At 39.2% G+C, this 13,947-nt stretch overlaps 1 protein-coding gene across 1 annotated transcript in view; it reads left to right on the top strand.

Moving 5' to 3' along the window:
* LOC310934263 (rho guanine nucleotide exchange factor 7-like) overlaps positions 1-10,538 on the top strand; it is a gene marked incomplete at its 5' end in the record, with an annotated part of 67,877 nt that extends 57,339 nt beyond the window's left edge. The window contains 11 exons of the mRNA XM_083897956.1: positions 766-912; positions 1,165-1,251; positions 1,350-1,428; positions 4,750-4,886; positions 5,201-5,413; positions 5,534-5,627; positions 6,456-6,545; positions 6,899-7,057; positions 8,107-8,200; positions 8,307-8,361; positions 10,092-10,538. Coding sequence (XP_083754082.1) covers positions 766-912; positions 1,165-1,251; positions 1,350-1,428; positions 4,750-4,886; positions 5,201-5,413; positions 5,534-5,627; positions 6,456-6,545; positions 6,899-7,057; positions 8,107-8,200; positions 8,307-8,361; positions 10,092-10,214 — 1,278 coding nt within the window. The 3' untranslated portion in view covers positions 10,215-10,538. The remainder of the gene's footprint in view (positions 1-765; positions 913-1,164; positions 1,252-1,349; positions 1,429-4,749; positions 4,887-5,200; positions 5,414-5,533; positions 5,628-6,455; positions 6,546-6,898; positions 7,058-8,106; positions 8,201-8,306; positions 8,362-10,091) is intronic.
* Between the last annotated feature and the right edge of the window lie 3,409 nt (positions 10,539-13,947).

The following is a 13,947-nucleotide window of genomic DNA, read 5'->3' as shown; positions in this document are numbered from 1 at the left end:
TATTCACCTGATTATCATCGGAGCTGGCAGATAAGTTGCTTGCTTGGCGGAATCGCTCAAATCGCCGAATCCACTTTGTCCACTCGTGCGGCTTGGAAAACTCAAAGGGCTCCGGTGGCTGAATGCTGAACGTAGCGCTAGGTTTGTTAGCCGCTGTGCTAACTCCACTCCATTCGCCGTTACCGTCAGTCATTTTCCTCGCTCACCGGCCTCTCTCTCTTCCTTTGCAGGCGGACCTTTTCCGTTTTGATTCAGTATCGCACCACTTCTGACACCATGTCGTGTTTCTTGATATAAACACACGCGTGAGACCAACGATGTCTGAATCAGGAAAAACTTTATTAAACTACTGGTTCTCAGTCGTCTCCTTAAACTTGTCCCAGGTGGCCTCTAGCGCCCCCCGTGTGTCCCACCATGCTAGACCTCCCGCCAGTGTAAAACATTCCACTCAATCAGTATTATAAATACATACATTAACACCACAATGATAATATGATATGACATAAAATATGTGCAGAATTTTGAAACCCCATGTAAGATGGTACTAGTTATACGTAGGAAAAAATTTATACAGATCAGGTGCTGGTATGTAAAACACAGGTGACAAAATATTAAAGCCTTGGGGAGGTCTGTCCTCTCTTGCTTTTTTGTTTGAATGTAAAACATATTACGTTACATGAAGATGACATTGAAGGAATGACTCATTTTCATGATTTGATTTTGTTCCATGTGTGCCTTTTTATGACTCTGTGTGTGTGCGTCCAGGCTCAGTGTCTGGAGGTGAGAAAGAAGAAGGACCTGGAGTTGCAGATTTTAACAGAGCCAATCCGAAACTGGGAAGGGGATGACATCAAAAGTCTTGGACCTGTTCTGCATATGTCCCAGGCAACAGTGCACACACATAACTGTCAGGTACCATCAGAATCTCTCTGAATGACTTGGTAATTTCTCACAACTCACATCTTATATGAAATGGATTGCCAGATATAGTTAGAAATACTAGTTTAGTTATTTTACCTAAGGTTATTGAACAGTTTTCTTGTGTTATGTTAGATTTGATTTTTGTTTGGTTTTTATGCAGTAAAATCCAATGAAAGAGACTTTGCAATAGGGAATAGTTTATGACCTAAAGAAAGAGTTCACAAAAGTTGTTTTGTCCTTCAGGAGTCAAACGAACGGTACCTCGTCCTTTTCCCTCATACACTGCTCATGTTATCTGCCAGCCTGAGAATGAGTGGATTCATCTATCAGGTACAATTTAAGTGGCTTTTCTCTGTATACTCCTCAACGTATCATAAACCCCAGTCCACTGACTAATGCTGTGTATATGCTCTGTGTATCTCTGAAAGGGGAGGATGCCACTAACAGGGATGCTCATCTCCAGAATAGAGGACGGAGAAAACCTGAGGAATGCTTTTGAAATATCTGGTCAGTCTGTTTCTCTGTAACTCACTGAACAGTCATTTCTGGTGTGAACTCATATATGAAATGCCAATAGCGTTTAGCCTTTTTTACATCTTATACCTCCCTGGCAAGGAACCAAGATTAATTTGTTTTCACTGACAGGTTCCTAAGTGCACAGGGGGTGAAATGTCCGGAATAAGATCTCGCTAAAAATGCCCATTGTACTTAATACCGTTTTTCTCAAATGCTAAAACACAAAAGCCAATCCTCTAAACCAAATGACCAGTTGTCTAAACACATTTACTAAATCTAGCCATAATTTTCCAATATCATAAACACATTTCACATGAAGACACAATTCACAAAACACAATCCTCCGTTCTCATAAATCTAAATAAAAGAACATATTCACAACATAAATCTTGCTAAAAGAACATATTCTCAAATGAAAGTTCATGTGATGCAAAATGCTTGCCACAGTCAGCAATAATTGAACACAATGAACACACCTGGCGTCATATATTACACACAACGACTCCAAATTGAAGACACTTGTTGCTAATGCTGTGACCACACCTATAAAAGCGGGCGTTTTTCCCGCGGTGCCTAGCAAGAGACAACATAGCCTGCGATGTGGATGAGGTGATGTGGCCCGATGCAGCTTGGCGACATGATACCGCACAGTGACTGTGGTGTGTGTGTGTGTGGTGTGAATGAAGAAAATAAAAAAACGTCACACCCTGATCATGTTTTCAAGAGTACTGTTGTGTGCAATAGATTCTGTTTTTTGCATTGAGTTGTGTTACAGTAGTGTACTTTTATTTAGAATTTTATGTACTCTTCATATGAAACTCACAACTCTAAATGCCTAATCCTCTGCAGAGAGCTAAGAAGAGCCGTTACTCTAAAGTTGTTAAAAAATATGCATTGGCAGTTATGAAACAAAGAACATTCTCACAAATTGAGCATTGTGTTTTAAATTGTTTTGCTGTAGTGTGTAATGATGTGTATAGTGTTTACATTTTTGAAAGCTTCGAGCTGCTCTTTTGGTGTGAAAGTTTGAGTTTTGAAGTGAGAAGGTGTGGTTGTGCTTATGTAGCTTTAGAAAAGGGTATTGTGTTTAGACATTGGGGAACATGGAGGAGACATTTGTGAAATGTGTTTTAGCATTTGAGAAAAACTGTAAGACTCATAAAAGCTATGCTTTGGTAGCACCGTTCAGTGAGAAAATGGCTTTTGGGTAGAAACTGTTTTTTAGTCTGTTTGTCCTGGTTTTTATGGATCTGTATCTCCTGGTGGCAGCAGTTCAGAACAGTGTATGACTGGGAAGTGATGAGTCTTTCAGGATAGGATTGGCCTTTTTGAGGCAGCGGGAACGGTGCAGTTCATCCAGAGAGGTACGAGGGCAGCCAATGATTTTCTGTGCTGCCTTAATTACCCCCTGGAGCATTTCCCTCTGTTCCAACGTGCAGCTTGTGAACCAAACACAGAGGCAGTATGTCAAAATACTCTCAATTGAGCAGCTATAAAATGACCAGCAGCTTTTGAGGGATGTTGTTCTTCCTGAGAACTCTCAGGAAGTAAAGTCTCCGCTGGGCCTTCTTCACTAGCCCAGTGGTGTTGATGCCCCAGGTCAGGTCCTCCATGATATTGACTCCCAAGAAGCGGAAGTCTGTGACCATCTCCACACAGTCCCCCGCATCACCAGAGACTGGATGGCTGCCTTTTCCTCCTGCAATCCACAATGAGCTCCTTGGTCTTAGTTGTGTTAAGCAGCAAGTTGTTGGCCTCACACCACCCACTCCACTCCGTCTCTGTAGTTGGACTCATCCCCCTTGGAGATGAGTCCAACTACTGGGGTGTCATCTGCAAATATGACGAAGGTGTTGCTGAGGTGAGCAGGGGTGCATTCGTGGGTATAGAGGGTGCAGAGTCGGAGAGATCTTCGTAAAGACCCCCAACAGCTGGTCTGCACAGTCCTTAAGAACTCGCCCACAGATGCCGTCGCGACCAGCCGCCTTCTGAGGGTTGACAGCCTGCAGCATACGCCTCACCTCATGCACCTCCACAGTGAGGACAATGTCGTTGTTGGCTGCAGGATGTGGCGTTGCTGCCTCTGATGGTTTTACCTCGAAGTGGGCGAAGAAGTGCTTCAGCTCCTCCGCCAGTGAAAAATCCCCTTCAGGAGCACCAGTGTTGGTCTTGTAGTTGGTAATGTGCTGGATTACCTGCCACACCTGCCTGCTGTTGTTGCTCTCCAGGTGGTATTCAATCTTCCTCCTGCAGTCCGACTTGGCCTTACGGATGGAGAGATTATACTGTGTGATTATGGCACATAAAATAACATAGAATGCAATAATATCTGAAAAATCAAATATATTTATATAACAGGATTAGATATTGAAAAGACCCCACATCAACTTAAATATCACGCTAGTCTAGCTTACATCAATGTGAATCCTGGTTCTTTATTTTTCCTTTAAATAAACCTCTGGGCCTGAATCTGCATTCCCATAAAGTTTCATCCAAATCTGTCCTGTACTTTTTGTCTTAACCTGCTCACAGGAAACAAAACCACCAAGACTACAACACAATTTATCATTTGTCATTCAGATAATAGTATCTAGTCACAAATACAAATTTATGTGTCATTTTTTTATGTCCATGGTGTTTCCACCATCTTACCATCACAGTGAGATGTGAGACTCCTACCATTTCTATGTTTTGATTAAATAAATTGTGGGAAATGTGGGAAGCCATTACCTCATATCATGTAAAAATATTGGCTGTTTGTGTATACATATACACTACCGTTCAAAAGTGTGGGGTCACCTAGAAAATTTGTGTTTTCCATTAAAACTCATGCATTTATTCATCAAAAGACTTGCAAAATGAATAGAAAATAGTCAAGACATCGATAAGATTAGAAATAATGATTTTTATTCAAAAATAATAATTTTGCCCTTCAAACTTTGCTTTCATCAAAGAACCAACAAAACGGTTTCCATCTGTGCTAATGATGCACAAGGGTTTGCCAGGGTTTTCTAATCATCCAATGCTAACACGATTAGCAAACACAATGTACCATTGGAACACTGGAGAGATGGTTGCTGGAAATGGGCCTCTATACACCTAAAGTATGTACATATTCCATTAAAAACCAGATGTTTGCAGCTAGAATAGTCGTTTACCACATTATCCATGTATAGAGTGTATTTCTGATTAATTTAATGCTATATTCCTTGAAAAAAAGTGATTTTCCTTCAAAAAATAAGGAAATTTCTAAGAGGCCCCAAACTTTCGGACGGTAGTGTATACTGTATGTGGGTATGTTTTGTCGTGCAGGTGGACAGTGTGAGTGGATGCAGGTGGCCTGCAGCAGCCAGCACGATCTACGGGACTGGCTCGACCTTCTCACCAAACAGACACACACTCCAGCTACACACACACACTCGCACAAGCCCCAGTCTGTCTGTCACACAGTAAGTCAGTTTAGTCAGCTCATGCACTTTTTCAGTGGTTCCCACTCACTGGGTCATGGGAGATATTTTTTTTAATTTCCTAAAGAAATAAATAAACCTTTTATTTAAGATTTATCTTTAAAAAACATGCATGAGTTAAATACCATTTTAATGAATCTATTATTATGTTACAGAAAAGTAAATTAGTTGCTACATTATCTGTGATTTGGGTCACAATAGTTTGAAAAAGGTGGACCCTTGTGTAGAAAGTTTGGGAAACACTGCACTATTTCACTCAGCTGCATCTCTTTTTCACCTCTCCTCTCTCCTCCCAGCTGCCCACTCAACCGGTCAGTCCAACCAGACACTTTGAGTCTCGTGGAGGGAGCAGTAAACACAGCTTCACTCTTCCTCACCTCTCCTCCTATGGGACGGTACACAGTGGCGGTCTGATGTGGGGGTTGCTGGAGCAACCGAGTACCTGGAGCCTGAGCTGCCTCCGCCCTGCACCTCCTCTGCGACCCTCTGCTGCTCTCTGCTACAAGGAGGTACTTTTTGATATCATGTTAAAATCAAATTACACAATGAAATAAAGTTGTGAAAGCCGTCCTGTTAACTGAAAGAATAACTGCATCTCTAATAAAAACATAATTGCATTTATTTAATAGGATATGAGTAAAAGTCCTAAGAACATGAGGAAGCTGCTTCCGAAGAGGAAGCCAGAGAGAAAACCTTCAGAGGAGGACCTCAATGCCAGAAAGAGTAAGTATATTGAAGTCACAAGCAAATCTTGGGCCAGCCATTATCAGCAATACCAGTCGATAACAGCACTTTACAGTACATGGCATTTTGTGCACGCAAACAGTTACCAACATGCACATGTACTGTTTAAAATTAAACACTGATTTACTGTGAAACAAATACGACTGTTAACAGTAAAAGTAGCAGTGTTTATTATTATTATTATTATTATTATTATTAATAATAATAATAATAATAATAATAATAATAATATTAATAAATCAGTTTGTACTTATTTTCACCACTTATTTGTACTAATTATCTATTTATAAAATGTTTACACTGTATTTTCAATTAAAAACCAACAAACCAACAAAAAATTCACTATATCAATTCACTCTATTTTATTGTGTTTCTCAAAATAATAACCATTACATGATAGGAACTGCTAAGAGGTTCGGGTAGGGTGTCCATGCTTATGCGCAGATTGACGCAGAAAGACTAGTAAATTACTAATCTTAACCACTGGGCAGCCCTTGGTTCAGTGAAAAGGGAACTTGACTTGTAACTGGAGGGTTGCCGGTGGGAGACCCCACTAGGTCAAAGTATAATGTATACATGTAAAATACAAATATAAATCATCATTGAGCAAACAACAAAGACAGAAAATACTACTGTTGAGAATATCACTGCTAAAAACTAGACTTTAACATTAGAAATAAAAAATTTAACGCATTTAAATACACACCATTGCTTGCTGCTTATTTTATTATTACACTAATGGTTACAATTAGATGTTTCTGTTGTGGAACTACGGCTTTGTCCCTTTTTCCTGTCCTTGTCCCTCAGGTATGGCAGCTTTGGAGGAGGATGCTCAGATACTGAAGGTGATTGAAGCCTACTGTACCAGCGCCAAGACACGGCAGACTCTCAACTCCAGTGAGATCACACATCATGGATCATAACACAGCATGAACACCGCCACCGTCTGGTTGTTAATGATAACAGTGTTTGTTCTCTTCTCTAATCATGTTTTCTCTCTGCTGTTTTTTGTCTTCCTTTCATTCCTCTGCTTTCCTCATCCTCCATTCATTGTTTTTCCATTAACCACTTAATTCTTATGGTCAAATTTATTTTAATGTCTCAAACATTTATATAATTTTGGTTGGTCTGGCCTAAATTCCTTATTTATGTTTTTATTGTTTTCTGTACGATCTCAATATGGTTTGTGCTGCCCTTTCCCCCACCAACATTCAATTTGATTTTGGTTCCATCTACCACTTATGGCACAGCTTGGCAGGGGACTGACCTCATGCACAACCATGTGCTCGGTGACACCAGCCTCACCATTGCCGGGCTACCCGGCAGCCTGCCATGTTATGACCAATCAGAGGACTCAGATTATGACAGTATCTGGACCAGCCATAGTTACAGGACTGCCTCGTTTTCTTGTAAGATATTGGTGTCAAACCAGGGACACATTGGCGAAAAAAACTAGCTCCTGAGTAGAGATACGTGTTAACTAGCCCAAACCTTTCACCTGCTGTCTGTGTTTCTTTGTGTCTGCTTTCCTAATCATATAGCATGAGCAAGCATATGCCTCCTTTTACTGTGTAATGTGTTTAAAAGTGGGTGTGTATAGTGCAAACAAAACAAAACATAAAGGACAAGTAGCTGAACAAAAGCTGCAGTCTGGTACCTTTGAGGTTGTTGTTAATGTTATTATTCTGCCTCTGTTTGGTCTTAGTGAGCAGGCATTCTTTAACATTATTTGTATACTGTGTCCTTTATCTAAAAATACGCTCCGTCAAATCAATAAGAACAAACCTGACCAAGAGAGAGATTGTGTGTATACAGCTGCAGCATAAAGGCATATATTCCATCTAAGGACCAGGTTTTTTGAGTAGTAGAAATCACTTCTGAAACTTTGCATGAAGAATGTCTCTGTGTTATCAGCAGAGCTGCAACCAGCAATTATTTGCATAATCTGTTGATTTTTTTAAATTAATTAATTAAATAAAAATGTTTTTCAAACCTGAAAATGGTGATGTTCCTAAATTCATTTGTTATATGGAGCAAAGAAACCTGAAAATATTCACCTTTCAGAGGCTGAAAAATCTAAGATTTTTTTTAATTACAAAAAACCACATTCAAATCAATTAATTAACTAATTATCTGATTCTGTGAGTAATTAAGTAGTTAATTATTCATTGTTGCAGCCCTAGTTTTCAATCGTCTCAATTTATTAGTGCGATGTTGCTGTCTTGACATAAAACAAATCAAATTTGGAAGTGGAAGTGTGCAACTAGATCTCTGTGCTCTTTTGTAGGGCTACAAGCTCACTGTTATATTCATTACTGACAACACAATAATCACTATTATTGTGTATTATCTATATTCTCTTCCTCCTTTCCAACTGATATAAATATATATTTTGTGTATGTTTGTTGGTCATTTTGCATGTGAGGCATATGCTAATGTCGTTGCTAATGTCAATCAGGCTCCAGCAGGAAGGATGTTCTCACGTTCCCAGAGGAGGAGAAGATTATTGTGGAGGAAACCAGGAGCAATGGACAAACTGTAGTCGAGGAGAGGTACACACACACACACACACACACACACACAAACACACACACACAACAGATGAGATTAAATACACACAGTAATGTCTGACATTACACTGCTGCTGTGTCCCTGCAGGAGTTTAGTGGACACTGTGTACAGCCTCAAGGACGAAGTCCAGGAACTCAAACAGGTGAGTCTGTAGTCAGTCACATTAATTACTAACATACATTGTTAACATTCTCCGTATTATCCATTTCCAGTAAAATGAAGAACCTGAATATGTGCAAGTGTACATGTCTGATATTATTTACATTGTTACATGGTCGAAGTCGAAGAAGGAGAAGAGGAAGGCGCATTCAGAAGCAGAGAGAGAAGAGGAAAGGCACGAGTTTGGGACTGAGAGTAGGGACTTTGAATATTGGGATGATGGCGGGACAAGCTAGAGAGTTGGTTGACATGATACAGAGAAGGAAGGTGGATATTTGACTGGACAACTACAGCTAATGTTATCAGGGAGACAGGTGGGAGAGTACTTGGTGTGTCGTCTGGAAGTAAAATAGATAAGGAGACTTGGTTGTGGAATGGGGAAGTGCAGGAGTATATAAAGAGAAAGAGGTTAGGAAAGAAAAAGTGGGACACTGAGGAGACTGAAGAGAGCAGACAGGATTACAGGGAGATGTAGCACAAGATAAAGGTTGAGGTGGCAAAGGCCAAACAAAGGGCATATGATGACTTGTATGCTAGGTCGGAAAGAAGGAGGATGAGAGTGATTTATACAGGTTGATAAAACAGAGATAAAGATGGGAAGGACATCCAGCAGGTTCGGGGGATTAAGGATAGAGAGGGACATGTGTACAAGAGTATTTTGAAGAGCTAATGAATGAGGAAAGTGTAACTTTAAGTTAAATTGGTGTGTTTAAACTTCATTTGGGGAAACTGACTTTACCTCCAGATGGTCGGGGGGCAGCGCAGTCGCTCCTCTCTGTGCTGGGATGCAGACCCACTGCAGCAGACTCACTGTGTGAGCCAGACTGTGAACAGCCCGTTTGATGCAGGGCCTAAGATTATATTTACAATTATTGACTTTTGGTCAATTTATTGTTTGTTTCACTACTTTGAAAAGCTTGTGGACATAGTCGTGGATGTTTTTACAAGTAAAGCTTTTAAAACACAAAAGTTAGGGCGACAGCTGGGGGGGGCAAGGCTCTACAGTAGGGGGGGAGCTGCTCCCCCCTTGCCCCCCTGTAGCTCTGCCCCTGGCTCTGAGCCCCTTCTTGTTTGCAGTGGTGATGGACAGGCTGACAGATGAGGTTAGCGAGGAATCTCCATGGACTATGATGTTTGCAGATGACATTGGTGGAAATATGCTCTAGAAAGGAGAGGAATGAATGTTAGTCACAGCAAGACAGAATACAGTACATGTGTGTACTAGAAGAAGACAAAAGAGAAGATTTATGGATGTAGTGAAAGAGGACATAAAGTTAGTTGGTGTGACAGAGGAGGATACAGAGAACGGGGTTAGATGGAGGAGATTGAGTCGTTGTGGCGATCCCTGAAGGGAGCAGTCGAAACGAGAAGAAGAAGAAGTTTATTACATGGTGTAATGATGGTGACTGATACAGTTATCACTCGTGAGTGGAAACAAATTGAACAAAAGAACCTTTGAAATCCGAGTGGAAAGACAGATTTGGAGTAAGAAGGAAAAATGACGAATGAAAATATAATAAGCCAGTGTTTCTCAAACATGTTCTACATACGACCCACTTTTTAAAGATGGCTTTAAAAAGCGTGCTACAACATCATTCTTGACGAGAGCAAATATATGTATAATGTAATAACTAATTTACTGCCATATATGTATTAATTTTGAATTGGTAAAGTGGTAAAAAAAAAATGTCTTGTTTCTCATTTTCCTTACAGGACAACAAGAGGATGAAGGGGACGTTAGAGGAGGAGCAGCGGGCGAGGAAAGAGCTGGAGAGGATTATCAGAAGAGTTCTCAACAACATGAATGGCCCCATCTGGGATGAGACAAACCTCTGAAATGAAAAACTTCATGGACAAATGCAGTTTTTGATTTGATTTTATTCTTTTAAATGACCAAATCTATGAAATGTTGTCCCAATGCTTCACAAGCTATTCAACACCTGTACACTAGACTTTGGACCAAGACAAATGTTCATTCCCTCTGAGTGTAAAGCTGTGAAGCCAAATCAGCTGGTAGGTATAGTGACATCACTTCCTATCATGCTCTCTTACTCTTTTCTTTGAGCTTTTGGAGCACTGACAAAAAACAACAACAATTGATTACTTTGATTTGTTTCACATTCATCCTTATATGCAAGTTGACTGACATGCAGTATAAGAAGGAACATTAGTGGGGTTTTTTCTTTATTTCAGGCTTAATCAGATATGCTTTTTTATTGTAACCTTTATATACTGATAAGAACTAACAAAATATGAAGTAGACTTTTTTTGTTATATGAAAGTAATTTAAGCTAATACTAAAATTACCAGCACTTAGAAGTGACCTCATGTTTTTTACAGGATGAGATGAAAATTAAGCGTGACATGGACTAATGTGATTTATTGAATCGGATAAATTCTCCATTTGTAGTTGTCAAAGTGAAGCAGAAGAGGGATATTCTCAGGAATTAACATCTATTTAAAATTCCCTCCAGATTGAAAAATTTGAAGGTCAAATAATGCAAGAAGCTGAGGTGAAGTCTGATCAGAAAAGAAACAATCTGTGCTGAACTGAGATGGCAGTGTGATGTTGTACATATGTCCAAAGCTAGTAGGTAACACTTTACAATAAGAATTAACATGACTTAATACTGCTATAAGCATTTACTAACAGTTCATTCATGTTTTTAACTCACCATATATTTATGTTTGTCAGGTTAATAAGTTATTAATTCATGTTTATAAAGCTACTGTTAATGTCAGTTATATCTGTTAACTGACAGATAAGTGAATGTAAATGTGTTTCTTTAGTTACATTTATAAAGGTTTTCGTGTATGTGACGTTGGAACGTGTGTTTCCCTTAAAGGGACAATGTGTAGTAAAATCCACTTTTTTATACATATGATGTTCTCCTGCATTGTCTAGTCGCTGTATAATAGTTGTTTCATTTTCTTAGTGTTTCAAAAAGTCATGTAAAATAACACGGTCGCGGGCCGCGATTGCATAGCCACTGTTAGCAGCGAGACGCCATGTTTCTACCGGAGCCTGTAAGGACAAACGCGAGAGAACAAATCAAGCGTCTCTTTACATGTACCCGCCTCCACTCTCTCCGCTTCGTCTGCTACAGTCGCGGTAGCTCGCCCCCACACGGAGAAAGACAACGAAGACGACATTTGACCAGCTGAGGATACCGTAGCGCTCAGGGAAGGGAGGGAGTGAGCAGAGGAGCAGTTCTTTGTTGTAAATTTAAGCCTCTCCTCTAGATGGCACTATAAACTACTTACTTCACCTTTAAGTGACGTGTAAAACATGCATCCTCCCAACTATGACTTCATAACTGTACAGATTAAGTATTACTTATGTATTATTATATATATACATATATATATAATGTAATGTATTGGGCCTATGTAATTTGTATATATATAATGCATTATTATTATTATTATGTTATTAAGCAGTGGGAAACATGTTCCACAAATGTTTGGTTTGGTTGTTTCAGGCTCACAAGGTGCATTAATAAAGGTGAACAATGGTTAATAAATGCTTAATTATAGTAAAAAGTAATGTTTATTCAGTACCCCCATGTCACTGCGTTGACGTTAATCCTTATATAATTTCTGAATTAATACCTTAATTAACCGGAATAATAACATTAATAAATATTTGGTTAAAACATGAATTAACATGTAGTAAACGCTTATTACAGTGTTTACTAATATTCATTAATGTACCCTTATTGTAATAGTGTTACCAAATAAGAAAAACATAGCATGCTTGAGGTTAATTTAAAAAAAAAAAAAAATTAAAAAAAAAGCTTCACCAGCTTAATGAGAAATCATGTGTCAGTCTTTGCACTGTTTAACACTGAAACACCACAATCTGGAAAGTTTGGTTTTGAGTATTTTGACCTTTTTTTCCCATCCCAGTGCAGATAAGTTAATTTATCTATCATGTATGTAGACAATTAATACATAGAACTGATCAAATTTCAAAGAGCTGTTGGCGAGTTTTCTGCACCATTATACAGTAGTAGAGATAGGGGATGGATGTAACACTTGTTTGTCTGTAACTTGCATAATATTGATGATTAAGCACCCTCATTTTGACAGAAAATAGCAATGTTTTCAACTTCTCCAACTCTATCACAGAATTCACCATATGATGCCAAACAATGAAAGTGTATGTTGTGCCTTCTAATAATATTCCCTAAAGGAAGCATAATATATACAGTAAAAAGTATAGTCCCAAGCACGGAGCCTACAGAGCGAATTATGATTTAAACCAGCAGAGGGCAATACCTGTGATCCCAAGGGTCTGCTCAAGTCTCTGCAATAGAATGTCATGATCAATGGTGTCAAATGCAGCACTAACATCTAACAGGACAAGTAAAGAGACCAGACCATTATCTGAGGCCAAGAGAAGGTTGTTGCTAACTTTAACTAGTGCTGTTTCTGTGCAATGATGTCATCTAAAACCTGACTCATCTTTGAAACCTTTGAATCTTCAAACAGTCCATTAATGCGCAAATATTCACATAATTGATTGGCAACTAAGATTTCTAAGATTTTAGAAACAAAGGGAAGATTAAATATAGGTCTGTAATTAGATAAAATATCTGGGTAAAATGTTGCTTTTGTAAAAGTTACTTTAAAAGTTTGGGGCACATATCCAGTTAATAAGGATAGATTAATTTGATTTAATATATAGCTGTTAACTAAAGGAAAAATATCTTTAAACAGTTTAGTGGGGATGGGATCTAACTGACAGGTTGGTGATATGGATGATGAAACCAATGATGTTAACTCAGGGAGACCTATATGGGGTAAACTGTCTAACTGTTCACCTGTTGCTTCTAAAGAGATGATAATTTTCTCTCTAATTGATGAAGTGAGATTACTCAGGCGTGGAAATCCAGAGCAAATTGGGTTACTGATAGTGTATTCCTGGCATGACTATCACCAAAGTGAGACCTATGCACCTATCCACACAATTAGACATGGGGTGGAGCTCCCCTGAAACGTGTCGCGATACACGTCCTACGTAAATTAATTAAAAAATATTAAGGTGTTGAGCTATTCGGGCTAATGAAAACTGTCGGGCTCAGCTTTGACACGTTTCAATACAGTACATTAACAAACATCATTTGTTACCAGTAGGCTATTGTCTACATTATCGTAGGGTATTTCATCAATATGAAGAGAGCAGTAAGCTGTTAGCAACCTGTAGAACCACGTCCATTGTGGCCGTGAGTGAGCATGTGTCCATGCTCACTCACGGTAAAACTTTAAGTTATGAGCTTGAACACGATATCTGTACAACAAACACATATTACAGATGCATTGTTTTAAAAGAAGCTTGGGGGGGACTGTGCTTAATATGAAAGACAATCCTGACTTGAAAATCAAGGATGCACACAGTCGGGCCATGCTCAACCCATATCCAAAATCTTTTTTTTTTTTTTTTTTAAACCTGTCCTGCCCAGTACCTGGGACATGTATTATGGTTGACTACGTGCCCTGTGGTGTTAAGCAGATTTGCTGTGCGCGGGGCAAGTCTCTGATACTTGGCCTGCAGTGTTTTTATTCT

The sequence above is a fragment of the Microchirus variegatus genome (genome assembly GCF_963457635.1).
Source record: "Microchirus variegatus genome assembly, chromosome: 1".
NCBI lineage: Eukaryota > Metazoa > Chordata > Actinopteri > Pleuronectiformes > Soleidae > Microchirus > Microchirus variegatus.
The sequence above is the reverse complement of the archived record's forward strand: the minus strand, read 5'-3'. Positions and strand labels throughout refer to the sequence as shown.